Source organism: Stenella coeruleoalba (assembly GCF_951394435.1).
Source record: "Stenella coeruleoalba genome assembly, chromosome: 13".
Lineage (NCBI taxonomy): Eukaryota > Metazoa > Chordata > Mammalia > Artiodactyla > Delphinidae > Stenella > Stenella coeruleoalba.
Genome location: NC_137159.1, coordinates 44,450,169 through 44,467,123, shown reverse-complemented (window position 1 = coordinate 44,467,123; position 16,955 = coordinate 44,450,169). Strand labels below are relative to the sequence as shown.

At 37.5% G+C, this 16,955-nt stretch overlaps 2 protein-coding genes across 4 annotated transcripts in view; one reads left to right on the top strand and one right to left on the bottom strand.

Moving 5' to 3' along the window:
• The window catches only part of EML6 (EMAP like 6), a 349,731-nt gene extending 348,973 nt beyond the window's left edge, over positions 1–758 (top strand). The window contains exon 42 of the mRNA XM_079941576.1: positions 580–758. Coding sequence (XP_079797702.1) covers positions 580–736 — 157 coding nt within the window. The 3' untranslated portion in view covers positions 737–758. The remainder of the gene's footprint in view (positions 1–579) is intronic.
• A 1,949-nt stretch (positions 759–2,707) lies between these two features.
• Positions 2,708–16,955, bottom strand: part of RTN4 (reticulon 4) — a 66,665-nt gene continuing 52,417 nt past the window's right edge. The window contains exons 3-7 of one of the 3 annotated variants that reach the window (XM_079941577.1): positions 14,042–14,180; positions 5,090–5,159; positions 4,398–4,444; positions 4,155–4,213; positions 2,708–3,719 (exon numbers count right to left, since the gene is read on the bottom strand). In XM_079941577.1, coding sequence (XP_079797703.1) covers positions 3,677–3,719; positions 4,155–4,213; positions 4,398–4,444; positions 5,090–5,159; positions 14,042–14,180 — 358 coding nt within the window. In that variant the 3' untranslated portion in view covers positions 2,708–3,676. The remainder of the gene's footprint in view (positions 3,720–4,154; positions 4,214–4,397; positions 4,445–5,089; positions 5,160–14,041; positions 14,181–16,955) is intronic. The other 2 variants (XM_079941578.1, XM_079941579.1) reach the window with 2 other exon arrangements.

Below are 16,955 nucleotides of genomic sequence, written 5' to 3'. Positions count from 1 at the left end.
GGCACTTAGAGCCCTTGAGATAGTACTGACAGCAGCTCCCTGTGGGGCGCAAACCCCCATTCAAAGCAGCATCCGCCAAACTGTGAACAGGCGAGCACCGGGAGACATAAGCGAACTCGTCCCCAGGAGATACGAGGGGACGCTTGATTACTAAAAAAGGCTTAGACGTCACCTTTCCAGTGCAGGGCCCCCTTGGCCTTTGCAGTCATGGGAGCCTACCACGATCCCTGGCCCTGTGCTGAGCACCAGGAAGGGCTCTCCTACTCGAGTGGAGCTGATAAAACCTTTTCAGTAGTAACAAGAGAGATAGTGTGAAGTCAGGCTGCCAGAAGTCCTCCCGTTCAGAAGGGACACGCAGGCTGCTGAAAGAGCCGAACGAAACAAAAAACAATAGACCTTTTAAGAAAGCAACAGACCTTTAATTGGTGGCAAGATCCCTGGTTTTTTTGAAATTGAAATCCAAATGTTCACTACACCACCTGGGCTTGACTCCGGAGCACTTGGCAAAGTTGGTTTTTCTCACTTGACAAAAGCATGATGTCCAGCCCTGCAAAATGACTGTTTGGTCTGCCTTTTCAGTGTGTTCGTGTGGCGATGCCTGGAAGTGCCAGAGTCCTCTTACTTTATTGCTGCTGCCACCGCCAGCCACCGCGGAGGCAGTGATGAGGTGCCTCCTGGCCGCCAGCTGCTGGGAAAGGCCTACGACACCGCAGGCCGTACAAGCTCCAAGTGCTAGTGAAGTGGTGTGACGGCGCCCATCGCCTGGAATCTCCGAAACCGTCAGGCCAAAAAGGAAGGTCAGTTCTAACACGTTAAGACTGCTTGCCTCTGTTCCTGAGACCAAAAACTATACGTACTAACTACACTGACAAAGAAATCCTATCTGACAATGTAGCCCACTAACAAAATTTAAAGCCTCAGTTACCCTAACCAATATGTAGCTTTTGATTTGCATCAAAACTTTTACAAAAGATGTTTTGCTAGTACGTTTCTATATACTTTAAAAATGTTCATTTTTACAATTAAGGAAGTTGAACAGGACAGCGTAAGTTAGATTCACTGAACTAGAAATATCGATAGCCTCTGTTCTCCACATTTAGCTTTCAAAACCAAATGAGCCATGTATAAACAAGTTGAGACACTTAATTTTTTAACGTTTCATTTGCAGAGTTTTATATCCATTAAGTGCCTTTGAAAGCTTCCAGGTGTGTGGGCTGCTGTCTCCCCTCCCACAGATTGTCTCCTTTCTACATATGGTGCTAAAACGTCAAAACTGAGGAGGGCTACAGGACCCTCAGCAGACTCCTGCTCTGCCACCCAGGTCAGGTATTTAGGTCAATGCTTCCTAAATGAAAGACATCAGTTACCTGCCTGGGAAACAGTGGCTATTTGAAGTTGAGCAGCAAAGAAACTTAAATTCAGGAGTCGGAGGGTGGGTGGGTAGAACCGGTTTTCATCATATTGAGTGCCAAACCCACAACATCCAAAACACTTCAAATAAAACAAACCTCTACTACAGAACAGAAGGGAAAAAAAAAAAAAAGTTCAAGTAGGTCCAGGAAGGTGAGCTGATTTATCTCGTTAAACCTAAATGGTGATAACTGAGGTGACCTGAGGCTGTGCTGGGTTTACCACTCCCAGCCTGGGGTGGACTTGGCCCCAGTGATTAGTGTCACGTGAACTACATAGGTCAAGTCTGGATTTTTAAAAACTCTTTGCCGAACAAATTCCTAAGCCCAAATAATATTTGACAACTCAAGATTATAAAACAAAATCATCTAGTTTAGAGTTCCTCAGAGTTGGCTGGATGATAGGATGTGACTTGGCCAGCAAAACCAGAAGGCATCCTAAACCACGTCCATCGTACTTGACACCTGGCCGAGCGCTGACAACGGCGAGGGCTGACGGCACGCTCAGGAAGGCAGGCTGGTGAGTGAGGGACTGGGACTCTGAGCACATGTACCGATTCGTCCTTCTAGTCAGTGAACTAAAAAATTCTGCATCTTGAGTCACTGGCTATTTGCAGTTGTCAGTTTACAGGAAAGGTGAAACGAAGCATTTTCAATTAAATAGATTAACATTTACCACAGAAGTGCTTCAGCATTCTAAATGGATTAGATCACTCATTAAGCTATTTTTATATGCCAATTTATTAATGCCTTACATTAATCCACTGATAGGTTGTTGGGCCCACAGTTAGAGTCCCTATGCAGCCCTAATTCTGTGTTCTGTAACCATGTGACTGGTGATGCTGAGTGATAACCACGTCTGCCTATATTGTACCACCTGACCTTTCATACTGATCGGATCCTGCATTGAATAACCACGTGAAAAACAATAAATTGATCAATGAGGATATGTTCACTATATTTAAAAAGCAATAGTGTCTGTGTGTCAAGAAAAGTTCTTAAATCTGATTTGTAAACATTTATATGGTATGATTTTACGTATGTTCATAAATCCTGCACTGTATTCTAGGTTAAAATATTGGTGCATGTATTTTCAATTATCAAAGTATAAAAATATTTAAAAAAAACATTTTGGTATGTGTCAAATAAATTTGATTATATAAATTGTTCTTTAGGTTTTCAAAATAAATGTAGCTGTACTCTGAGCTTAAAATCTTTCTGAAAGTACAAGCCACCGCACACGCGTGGAAGTGAAGTCTACCATTTTGATCTGCAGCACGTTCAGGAAACCAAAATACCAAACATATTTTAAGTCTATAAGCTTTATTGATACTTCGCTTTTACAGTTCACAATGCATTCCACAGATTTAGTTCAGTACAGCTTAAACCACAATTGTATAAATCATCATTTTATAATTTCTTGCATAACAATGTTTGATATTTGCAAACAACACTTTTGGAAGCATTAGATTTCAGTCCAGGGTTTGTGACAAAATTAACTACAGTAAGACTGTGTGATGAAGTTTATGTTGAGGAGTTCTATTGGCATGGCATCGTTTCATGTTGAAAACAGATGGTAGTGCTCCTAGAAATATATGTTCTTTTTCTAGCTTATGTGCTTTGGAACTACACACATGAAACCAACGACTGAAATATCAAGCACTGTGGGGCAGCTGGAAAGGTAGAAGGGCTAAGCTTTGTGAAACACTATATATAGATAGATAGATATATAATCTATATTTACTTATATTGGCAATTAATATAACAGTAAAATTCACAATACACCTAGAACATACCAGCGAGGCGAGCCTTTTCACTCCTGCTTTGGTGGTATGATCTCGTCTAAACATTTCATTTCAGCAAATCTGCATCAATCTACACAGACCATACACAGTGCACAAACTGTGAAAAGGGTTATTTTTTCAGCTCCACTTTCTCTGCAATTCCCCAAATACAGCAAGACTACCTGCAACAAAGTATAATAATATACAGCTTCCTCAGATCTTTTATATTCACCAGTGCCTCATACAGGAAAAACAAATATGATTACTGTTTAAATCCATACATAGCAGCTTACAACACTTAAGATGATGAACACAGGGCAGTCAAGACAGGTCACTTTTCCTCAGATACTGTGTTGCTAAAATAAAGATCTGTGAAACTGCACTGCAATGTCAAGGCTTCATTCTTCCCTGACCCCTCCCCCCGCCCATGGAATCAAATGAATATCCCCTTTAAACTCCTACTGTTAATTATTTCAGGTTTTTTCATTCCGCTTTGCGCTTCAATCCAGGGATTTTTGCTTGGATTCTACAAATGAAAAGGAGGGGGAAAAGGTTAGTGTAAATATTTTGGAATTTTAATATTTTGTTTTCTGCTTCTTAACTAATTAATTCAAGAATTACTTGTACATTGCTCAGCTTATACAAGAAATAAAATCCTAAGGCTGTCAAACTATGAGCTATAATTTTGCCACCCTGGCCTTACAAATTAGACTTAAATAAAGCCTTAAATACATATAAGTATTATATATGTATATATATATATATATATATATATATATATATATATGTAATAAGAAATTAATGATCCAAATGTTAGAAAAAAAAATCTTTTGGCAACTCTGTCACACTTTAGGTCTGATTGAAATTGACTACTCATTATGTCTTAAATATGAGAATACTGTGCTGTTGTCAAAGTCAGTACACCTATCCTTAGTGTTAAAAAAAGATTTTAAATACTTACTTAGCCATAGCATCTTTAACATTCTTATTTGCAAGTCCTAGATAATGATCTATTTGCGCCTGAAAGAGAGGTAGAAAGAAGTTACTAGAAAATTACCATTGCTAAAAAATCTTATTAAACATATTAAAGGCTTAAGAAACCACATTTCTCATTTTTATAAGGCTTTGGAAACTGGCACTGATCCATTTCTAAGTTCCATATAAGAGCGTGTGCTCTGTATTCTGAAATCTGCAGTTAAATTACCTGATGCCGTTCATAAATAACAGGAACACTGAAGAGTGAAATCAGAGCTGAAAAAGGAAATACACAACCTTTAAAACAGACTGGTATGATTTAGGGAACAAACACTACAAAGCCATCAAACCGGCAGCACTCTTGAGATAGTCAGAAGTGTTCCTAATGAGGAAGACACAAGGCTCCTGGATGCACCTGCTGGTGGGGAGCCACCACAGGGCAATGAAGTAACCAAGGGAGGCTGCAGGAACCATTCCTGGCTTCAAATCACATCACGCAGACTTTATAAAATACAGGCATCCCTGGTCTTGGTTAGTTAGATCTATGACTGCACCATCAAATAAGGCCACCCTTGACCTGGTTTATCACTGTTAGTTGGAGTAGTCTTCAGGAAGTAAAGTGGCTTTTCCATAAACAGTATCAGTATTAGCAATTTATTTAAAGAGATCACAATCTCTAACCTATATCCTCTATTTTTCCTATAATATAAGGATATTCTCCACTAAAATGTCTTTAAGCTCCTTGCACACCATCTTTTTTTTTTTTTTGGCTGTGCTGTGTGGCATGTGAGATCTTAGTTCCCTGACCAGGGATCGAACCCGCACCCCCTGCAGTGGAAGCACAGTCTTAACCACTGGACCGCCAGGGATAGTCCCCCATCTTTTTTGTAATTTCTCATTCCAATGGTTTTGTAGACTTACCCAAGATCAGTAGCGTGAGACCATTGAACAAGGCACCAACATAGGTAAATACCCACATCAACACTGCAAACTATAAGAAAATAACATTAGCCACTTAAAAACAAAATTCAAGTAAAGTTTTTTTTTAATGATTTTTTTTTTGATGTGGACCATCTTTAAAGTCTTTATTGAATTTGTTACAATATTGCTTCTGTTTTATATTTTTTTTTGGCCAGGAGGCATGTGGGATCTTAGCTCCACCGCCCAGGTATTGAACCACCCGCACCCCTTGCATTGGTAGGCAAAGTCTTAACCACTGGACCGCCGGGGAAGTCCCCAAATAAAGTTTCTTAATTAAGCCTTCAAATAAAAGCAACCCATCTAAATGCCAAACTAATAGAGGCATACTCCTTGGAGACTCGGTAAAATAATATGGGTATTTCACTTCTAAGTTGCCAGTCTCCATTCAGGAATTTCTGAATCTAATTAAAACAATTAATAGACTCAATTCATTTTTCTCTGGACTACACTACCAAATAGTTGATTCTGTTTTCTCTGAGATCAGAAAACATACCAAAGGTACACCACCTATAGCACTTAGCTTCTAAATGGGAAGACTGGAAAGCTATCATGAGAATTAGCTATTAAAACTGATTTTAAAGTACTAACAAGTTAAGTGATTCAAGATCTGTATGAGCTGAATAATTCAGACATTATGAGGACCCCTTGGAATGAGGACTCCTCTAACTTTTATACCTATTAATAAAATTGACCGTTATTATTCTTTTAGCCACTGCCTTCTTTATTTATTTAGCAAACACTAATCCAGTTCTTACCATATTAGTGCCAGGCACTGTTTTAAATGCTTTACAAACTCATTTATTCCTCCTAATAACTTTATAAGGTAGGCACTGCTATCATTACCACAGGAGATGCAGACACTAAAAAAATAGAGTGTAGTAACTTGCCCAAGTTGAGGTAATACTTCACTCATATATCATATTTCACTGTCTCCTCCAGGGGACTGGGGACTGCAGTGAACTGACCAAACTCTCCTATTTTAGTAATCTGGTCTCAAAATCTGGGATTTTTTTTTTTTTAATCATTAAATACAGCAGTTTGGGAAAGGCCTTGTTTCCAAAAAGTGATTTCATTTTGAGAAGTCCTTTATTTCCTCTACATACTTTAGTTTACTCATGAATGGTTGAAAAAGAGGATTTCAAAGTTTTCTTCCAGTTCTTGGCGACATCATATAGTAAAAACTCAATGCCATGTTCAGAGAAGTTCTTGAAGACTTATAAACACAAAGTCAGTCCAGATTTTATTAAACATTCAGCAGGAGCAGTTCCTTTGCTTCCTATTAAGAACCTTCATGTGTCTGGCAATCTCTCTGCCATATTTAATTAAGTAGGTCACACACACCACCACGATGCCACCATGTACAACTATTTAGGTACCAATAACAGTATATATGAAAAGAAGGAGAGGAGAGAGGAGTTAGCACACGTCCATCATCTAAAGCAGGGATCAGCAAACTTTTTCTGTAAAGAAAGACAGTAAGATAATAAACATTTTCGGTTTTGTGGGCCACAAGGGATCTCTGTCACATATTCTTTAAATATTATCCTTTAAAAACATAAAAACTATTCCTAGCTCCCAGGCTGTACAAAAACAGGCCATGGGCCGGTCAGACAGTAGTTTGCTAACCCTTATCTAAAGCATATCTTTGTCCATGTGTTCATTCACTCAACAAAATCTGATTGAATGCCTACTATGAGCTGGGTACTGAGCGGTAATTAAAGTATTCAGACTCTAGTAATTATATTTACTGCAGGTTAGGAAGACACTTTGGATTCCTGCAGCAACTGTCAGTTCTACAAAGAGCAACACTCTGCTTACCCCTACACTGAATTTAATGTTCAAGTGAGCAAATATCAAGCCTTCTTAGCACTCATCAATTGAAAATCAAAAATTAAATGCTGCCCTGGGTCTTTGCAACCACTATGAAACCACTGATAGAACGGTTTGAAGCATGACTCCAGTTAGCAAGCCTTTTCCCTCTCACATAGTTTTAGACTCCTATTGCAAAAGCTAAATATAACTGCTGCACTTGAGCAAGTTTACCATAGAGTAACAGAGCTATTTTCATCCATCACCATCCACAAGTCGACACGGAAGAGTCGACCTTCTACATTTTAGAAGAAATTGCTTTAGCAATAAAGACACCCTTACCATAACAAAATTCAGAAACTAACACACAAGCTAGAAATAAGTCCTAATTTGGTCATTAAGTCACCGACAAGGCTGCACTCCAAAGCCACAAAGAAACCCAAGACCTCACACCTAGGTGATCTAAGGGGCTCAAATATCACTAGACTTGCCTCTTGGAGGACACTCTTTCTAAAAGCCAGACTATCCAGACACAAAGAGAGGAACAGAGGGCGGCTTCAAAGGTCTATGGGGCCAGGCAGGTGACATAAACACATGAGGGAGCCTTGGTACGGACTGAGGCAGATATGTGCATCCTCCCTCTCAAGGAGCACACACAAAATCCAGCTCCACAGACTGTTGCCGAGCAAGTATTCCAGGCTAATGTTGCCAAATTTTCCCATTTAAAGAGAGAGACCAGAAATTCACATTTTTATGTGCTATCACAGAATTTTTAAATGTTGCAGCTAAGTTTGGAGAAAATTTAACACTTCAGGGGCCCAAAACGAAAATATTGGGTAAGGGTTTCCAGAGAACACACCATCAGAAAAGAAAGGCGTTAAGAACCAGCATCTAGCAATCGCACAATTACTAAAACTGTCAATAACAACAGCAGCTAACAAATTTTTGAACATACATTAGGTCAGTTAATCTCATCATAACCCCAAAAGTTAAATACTGTTATTATCCCCATAGAAGAGAAAACCAAGACACAGAAAGATTAAGCAAGTTGCCAGACTAGAGGTGACAGTGATCTCAGGTTTATCTGACTCCAGAATCTCTGCTCTGCTATATAGTAAAACCATTTACAGAGTAATCATTTATTAATGGTCATGAATGTACATGCTATTACAAAGAGGCAGGGAAAAGGTCAATAAACACTTTAAACCTACAAATTCTGTACTCTTCTATGGCAAATTCTTGGCAACACTGCAGCCAATGCATATTAACTGAGGAAGTCAAAGGCTCGTCTCTCTTTAGGCACTAATGAGACTGGAGGAAAGAGGGGCAAAGTACAATGGAGGTCTAGTAAGTACTTAGCGGAAGAGGGCAAGGGCCATGTCTTGTTTGTCTTTTGTCCAGGGGAAAAGGGAATTCAATTTAAGTGCATATCACATACATATCTCATTGAAAAGCTCTGCAGATATTTTTATTAGATGATGTCTCTGTGGGGTGGGGAGGCATTTTTAAGGAAAATGGGAGGAGGGCGTTTAACAGAATTTCAGAAATTACTTTAGCAATTCTGACATTTTCAAACTTTTTCTGAAGTTTTAAACACTGAAAATCATTTGACTTTTGACATCTTCAGCCTCATTCATTAGTATCACATTTTCCCCAGCCCATTTCCTGTCTAATTTTTCTGTGGGCCAAAGAAACCAGAAAGGAAACTGTCAAAATGTGTATGTTGATTAATGCCTAGGAGCCCGAGGGCTAGATTTTAATGTTCTTTTGGGTCAGCTATTTCTGGAATTCAGGCCTTTTTTGCTCACTTTCAGATTTCAGACTGAATTCTGGAACATTATGGTTACCGGATGATCAGACAACCATAGCTAAAAATTTTCTTGTAATTTTAACATATATTTTCACTGCTAGTCACAGAACTACTGTCATAAAGAATCCAGTCTTTATCACCCAAAGACATATGACGGAAAAATAAGAACCTCTGCCGAAAACACCTAGTCTTAGTATCTAGTACATAAAAGTATTAGACTTTTTCTTGGGATTTGAGGTTTCAAAAGGCAGAACCCCCCTAATAAAGCTGAGCCTTACTCAAGAAGTCCCAAAGCTGAGCCCAGTGGAGACTGTCACATGCTTTTCTTTTATAATAAAAGGGATGCAGAAGTAAGCGTAGGGGGAAAACTATAGCCTAGGGTTTACAGCTTAAAGACATAACTTTTAAAAACAGTGTTCTCCAACCAGTGTCCTTAGAAAAATTAAATCACAATTTCAGGGGATGGGACCCCCAGCCCTTCCCCTTCCCAAGTATTATCTTATAGCTCCCCAGTGGTTCCAGTGCGCAGCCAAGGCTGAGAACCATTGTTTTAAAACAAGAGCCCCTTTCAAAGACAGCTTAACAGAAGGTCAATCACAGAAATGGAATTAAACCTTAACTAGGTGCTTTAAATTTGTTCAACTATCTTATACTAGTTTTCTGGTGGTAATGGGTTATTTAAACACAGTTGACGAGTATCACTAGGTTAAAGAAAGTTATCCAGGCTCTTCTGGACTTCTCAGAGAATAATAAAGTGATATACACTAGGCTTGTCAAGAAAAGGACACATATACAGCTTTCACAGCTTAATTTTCCTAGAGAACACTCCTCCTTTACTTCCCTTTCCATTCATTCTCCTCCCCTTAGCTTATGTCTGGCATGCAACATAACAAACCCACTTTAAAACAAATCCTGAGGATTGATCAAAACATTTGCCTGTGGTAAAATTTTACACTAATGTTTGAAATAAATGCTACTGAATGGAATTAGAAATATTTTTTCAGTGATTTTGCCCATAATATTTGACTAGAATTAATCTTTTGGGAAATGGATTGTTGCTCAATCTATAGACAGTTGAAATCTTTTCTAGGATTTAGAAGCTTGCAGGTAACTGCAAAGAAGCAAAACAAATGGAACAATTACAGTTGACCTTTGAACACAAGAGTCTGAACTCCACAGGTCCACTTGTCAGCATATTTTTCTCAACAGTAAATACTACAGTACTACACAATCCACAGTTGGCTGGATCCATGAATATGGAACCAGGGATACCAGAGGAACCGCAGATTCAGAGGAGCCTTGGATGAGGAGGAACCGGGGATATGGAGGGCCAACTATAAACTGTACATGGATTTTCACCTGTGAGGAGGGTCAGTGTTCCTAATCCCCAAATTGTTTAAGGGTCAACTGTACACAAGAATTTAAAAGGAGAAATCTGCAGAACATGTCTTATTTTTATTTGTCCAAGTCAACCACCAAAAAGAGATCTAGACCAGGCACAAATGATGAACCACCACCTCACATCAAATCTTTTCCAACAGGCCTGATGAACCTTGGGGTTTGGTTATTTCTTTAGAATAATGTATAGAATAGCCTCTCTCTCACAGCACCAAAAAAATGATAATAAGTAAAGAGAAGAAAAATTTCACATGGTAAGAACAGTGGCTCTATATTTTTTAACTTCTGAGGAAGAAGGTTTCAAATAGAAGTAGCGGTGATTATGACCCAGAATCTCGCAATGTAGATTATATAAATTTGAGGGCATGAAATACTTATAAAGACAGTGAGTTATAGAGAAACCTCTTTCAAATTTTAAAAAGCTATTATTTTTAAAAAGCCACAGAGCTTGATACAATGTCAATTTTCTAAATGAGAAAAGATTTATAAATGAGACTTAATTCCCACTGCATTTTCTTGAAATCAGGGTGGTTTCCATTTTCCTAGCTATGAACCATATGATAAAAGTAATCCCAATCAAAAGCTGGATCCTATAAATTTTTTTAAAACTCTGTTATTTAACAAGATCACAAATTTACCTGGAAACTGGAGAGCCTGGGGCTATTTATTAGCAAACTTTCCAAATTTAAAATCTGAATATAAGGAAATAAAATCAGTTTAACAGAGCAAATTGGTTTTTCCTTTACATTGAAAAAGTGAAAGAAAAAAAAAAAGAACTGCAAAAACCATTTTTGCTTGCTTTAGGGAGGAAGAATATGATTCTCCTGCCAACTGCTGTAGCCAAAAGGCAAAAAGTAGCAGAGTTAGAGGGAAAATAATTTTCTTTTTAAAAATGCTCTCTATACGAACAAAAACTATGGGGGATAAGAGTGGCAAATGCTCAAGGAACTCTCTCTAGAAAAAGAATACTATTAAGTCATTTTGAAAAGAGACAAGTGTTGTTTTTTCCTCAGCTTTTTCCAATTAAGACATATTAAGCAAGTATCCTGTGTTTCTATAGTACCCTTAATTCAGTGAAAAGAAACAAATGAAATCTATAATACTCACACACAATGACATAAGGTTTAAAAGTCCCCCCATGAAGAATCAAAAAGAACCACAAAGTTTATCTAGGAAGACCCTTCGTGTATATTATGAGGGTTTTGCATTGGGAGAATAAGACTAACATCCTACCTTATTCTTTGCCTCAACAGATTTTGAGACCTAAATGCAAAGTTCATTCTAAGTGTTAATATGTTGAAACAACTGTTATTTATTTGGAGCCCTGAATGAATTGCCATCTGGAGAAGTCACCAAGCAGCTTTCCTTGAGCTCTGGGCTTGCCAAAAACACTACTCGGGAAAACCATTCAAAAAAAACTTAATAGGGCTTCCCTGGTGGCACAGTGGTTGAGAGTCCACCTGCCGATGCCACTGAGCCTGCGTTCCACGACGGCAGAGGCCACAACAGTGAGAGGCCCGCGTACCACCAAAAAAAAAACAAACTTATTAAAAAAATAAGTTTTAAACTTAATAAAAAACTAAGTTTTTTAAAACTCAGTTTAAACTTAATAAAAAAATAAGTTTTATTTTTCTCTTTTCTAATCCTTAAGGAGAAAAAGTAGTAAACTACACTTCTAATGCAGCTCTTTTTTACCCAATATTAAGAAACAAAGAATGTTTTAAAAATATAAGAAAAACTCATAAAAATAAAGCATTCCAGAAAGTAACCTATCTCGTTATGTGCCATTTCCCATTACTTTCAAATTAGCAAAATCACTCAAGGCAAGAATATACCAAGTTGTTTCTCTCACTTATGCTAGCTTCCTCATAATAACACAATTGTTTAAAAAAAACACACAAAAACCCAAGGTAATTTTCAGAAGAAATTTTTAAAATGAGATTTAACAGCAAAAAGAAATTATCTCATAAATGTAATTTATTAATAAAATTTCCTCATATTCTATTTTCAAATACCTGTGCAAATCAGATTTTAAAGGCTTTCTAAAGTATTTAATCAGTCTTCCTCTAACATTTTCTCACTTCCTTAGCCTTTGCAAATATTTCCACACCTACATAACTGTCTACACAGAGGACTGTGTATAGATGACAATAAACTCTGAAAGAACAAATAAGTTTTCAACTGATTAAAGACAGGGGGAAACTTTAAATTGTAATTTGTAAAAACTGGAATACAATGAATGAATCATTCCCAGATCAATTTGTTTTATTTTTAAACAGGTATCTTCAAGAATGCCTCTTCTCTCAAGAAAAATGTTAAATTAGACATACATAGCTACCTTCACTGCTATACGCTGCAAACATGACTTTTAGTTTATTTTTGTTGCAGTTTTTATTAAGTCTATAAAAACAGTGACTCCTCAATCAAGTTTCATGATGCCTTTGTTTGAAGTCAGCCCCCCCAACAATTTTTGACTGCCAAATTCAGAGATGGCCCTTTGCTGTTTGAAGCTCTGTTATCACTATTTACAGTGTTTCTTCTCAATCAACTCCTACCCACACAACCCTTCATCTTAAACTGCACTAGTACCTTCCCCTCAATAATTTTTCAAACATGTTCTACCTGAGCACTCAAGCTATATATTGTGAATACCACTTCAATAAATAGGAGCTGGTTTCTTCTAGGACCCATGTGTACAAGGTTCTATTTGATTTACTCCCAAATATTATTTGTTCCCTTTTGAAACTAATCAAACATCCCAAATGACATAACTATGATATTTTAATTTACAGACTGACATCAGATTATTTCAAAGCACTACTACAGAATGAGTCACTAAATGCAAGCAATCTACACAAGAGATAATAATAAAAGTTAACTAAATTATTTACCATTAATATTATTAGTAACGGACGTTCCAAGCCTTAATAAACTGAGAGAAGCACACAGCTGAAAATAATGTCTGTTTACTGGCCTATTAAGGCTAAGATATTTGTCAAAAGCATTTTGAGCATTTAAACCTATTCTGACCAGTTCAAAAATTGTTTCACCGAATCTAAAGACCCAATCATCCAATTGCTATGACATCCTTGGTTTGCACAGTAAATTGCAAACTTGTACATATCTATTGGGAAAGAGAAATTATGGTAATTACTACCACAGTACATTTCTACCCAGGCTGAGATTGGAAACAAGTCCGTCTTAAGTCACAGGCAATAATACACACAACACAAACGGCAGGTTCCACATAAAGGAAAAGCACTAAAGTCCCAGTGCTTGGGGTTCACATTACGTGACGAGTTTAGTGCTCGCTTTAAATCAGTCTGAACTTTGGGGAGCTTACTTGCAAGGTGAGACTCTAACAGCTGCTATGTAGCAAGATCCAAAAACTAAAGAAAATTCCAAAGTTTACCAACTGGTGATTAGTCGAAGTGTTCAGAATATTAAAGTTTTTCCAGAATAAAGATCCCAAGAAAGTATACAGAATATGAAATAGCTTATATGTATGAATGAATCACACACAAGCTAAGAAATTAAGTGCTAGACTCTAAAACAAAGTCAAGCAGATGAAATCATATCTGGTAATAACTCTATTAGATAATCTTTATTCTTACAGCCAAAACTCTCTTTTATCTTCTCACTTTTAATCCTTATGATTTCTAAAAGTATGAATTTATAACATTTTTCTTTAAAAAGGAATTGTCTTTCCTCCATCTTAAATATTTGATCAGATTCTGAATTTTGGAACCCAAGTTTACAGTAATGATTTCATTACATCTTTATCATTTACTTTAATATAGAAAATAGAATTTTACTCTCTTAACTCTGATATTAAAATCTGGGTATGCCAAAAAATGGAAAGCAAGTAAATTTACCTTCAGAGAATCAACTAAATCATCAACTAAGAAGAGGCGTCTGAGTTCTTTTATCGTGCAGTTCACATGGCCAAGAGCAGAATTACTGTACTTCTGAACCAACTCCTCAGATATAGCAACTTCAGATTCCAAATACGCCCTAGAAAACAAAACACAGCATAACTGTCACTGACTGGATGATTTTCCCTGGATGTCTGTCAATCAGCAATAATATATCTGTAAAAGAGGACATTAGTAAAATATTTTACTATGGAAGCCTACTCTTTCCAAATTAAGCACAATGTAAAAACCAAGCATGGGGTATTTCATTGATAACGCGGGTACAGAAAAAAAAGCAGACGCTTTGAAACCAGACCTATCTGAGCTTGAATCTTAAGCTCTACCACTTACCTGGCTGTGTAACGTTTGAAAGTTATTTAGTCATCCCTGTAACCTCAGTTTCCTCACTTATACAATGGAGATTATCTTGAGATTTCAGTGAGTAATGTGCTTAACACAATCAGGCACGAAGAAGCACTCAATAAATGGTAGTTATTATTATGGATTATTATGGATTTGGTTTTTTCAGGAGGACATAATGTTATCCCATCAAAAAGTTTTGTTCCTAACAAAACTTCTACTCATTTCCAAATACTATACTCTCTCAGCCTAATCTTTAGGGGAAACTATCCAATAAGCCAAGCCCCCAATTGTGAAATGGCTGCCAAAAGTCAATCTCAGTGAAACACAATAGTTCCTGTCCATTTAGATGCCCCAATCTATACTGAATACAGCTGGAATTGTTAAAATTTAAGAAGACAACTGTAATGGGGGGAAAAAGTCAAGTAGGCAGGAATGCAAAGAATTGTTTCATTAGTTACTGTTTCAAAGAAGCCATTTATCTTAGAGCAATCAGAAGTGCTAAGGATTCTCTCTTATCTGTTGGAAGCAACTCTTTACCCAGTCCCTCCTCAGAAACTCCCCATATCCGTGGACCCTAGTTACACTGGAAATTACAGTCCTCTTTGATAACTCCTTGTCTCATAGTTTTACCCCTGAAATATGCCCCAAATGCACAGGCTCAGCAGCCATGGCTCACGGGCCCAGCTGCTCCACGGCATGTGGGATCTTCCTGGACTGGGGCACAAACCTGCGTCCTCTGCATCGGCAGGCAGACTCTCAACCACTGCGCCACCAGGGAAGCCCTGTGCCTCCTCGTTTACATTCGCTATGCCATCACTATAGTTTAAGTGCTCATTATTTAAAAACTGGAATAGTCTATCAGTGTCCAAACCAGTCTCTAATCTATCTTCTGATTCACTCCTTCAGCCAATGCCAGATTCGTTTTATTTGAGCTATACTAGATAGTGCTATTTAGGTTGAACTCAGGTGGGAATTAGGAGGCATGCTACCACCTAGCTATGTAACCTTGCAAAAGGCATTGAACTTCTTTAGGTCATGGTTCCAACTCTACAAAATTAAAAAACAGACTTCCTGAATCCATTCAGACTCAAACATTCTATGATTCTATGGTTCCAACTTTTCTACCACAGCCCTCCTAAATCCTTCCAACCTTATTTCTCACTACAATGTTGTAGCTCAAACTTGAGCCATTCACCAAACATTTTTCATCTTAATGTGAAGTTTTATTCCTCACACTGTTTTCCCAATCCACAGTGCTCTCCTCTCACCTCTGGAGATAGCACACCGTCAGTCAGCACCATCTCAAATTCCATCCATACACGATGCCTCTCCCAACCCTACTATGTAACTCTAACAATGCTTTCTTTTGTATTATTCTTACAGTAATTACCATATCCAGCTCTGAAATATAAACATGTGTATACTTGTATATTTTTTTCTACTAAAGTATAAACTGTCAAGGACTAGGAATATATCTTCATTAGTACAAATGTCTAGCATAGGACACTTGTTATTTATTAGCCAACAAATAGCAAGTTATTATTATCAAGTTAAAAATGGTCAAACATTCACACCTACCCTTAAATCAGCAAAAATTTATTTATGCAGCTTTAAGAAATCTAGAAAAGTGGCTGATACGACTTTTAGCTGGTATTCTGCTTCTTTGTACCACTGCTTTTGTTCTTGCTGAAGACAGGATGCCTGGCCAGCAGGCCACAAAGGCAGCACTCTCCATCAATGGCACCCTGTGGATCTTTACATTCATTCAACTGGCATTTATGTGATACTAATGCAATGCCAGCACAGTCGTCACTATTTTCCAATGACCACAGGTTATTACATAAGAACTGTATGATATTAACTTTACTGTGACTGGAGAACTTGGAAAACTGTCCAAAAGGCTTATTAAATTGGCATGTTGGCTGAATTTACTTTATAATAATCATAAAAGGCCTTTGAGCTAAGGACAGTGTTTCTAAGGAAATAAAGAAATCACTAGTTTCTTCTAAAAGTCTTCTTTAAAAAATCAAACAATATGTAAAATTTATAGATAATTTAGAATTGTTCGCTTGACAATGTTTTTACATATTTCAGTGTAACTAATTAAAAATCATATTCCTTTACGATTTGTGGCATGATATAACTCTGCTATTTTGAAGTTGCATTTTCAAGTTACTGAATTCAAAGTTTGTTTCCCCATCTGTAAAATGGAGTAGTATCTATTCTCATAGTTTCGTGAAAACCAGGAGCCTGAAATTAGGATAATAGTGGTGTTAACTGATAGAAATTGACAAGTCTGAGATAAAAGACTCATTTAAAGACATGATGAATTCGTGGCTGTGGGGGGCTGGGTGGGGAGTTGCTGTGAGAGGTACTGATGCAGAGTGTCTTTTGGGTGTGATGAAAATGTCTGGAATGAGATGGTGACAGTTGTACAATTCAGTGAATATACTGAAAACCACTGAATTTTATAGTATGTGAATTAGACTTATCTCAATTTTTAAAGGGAGGT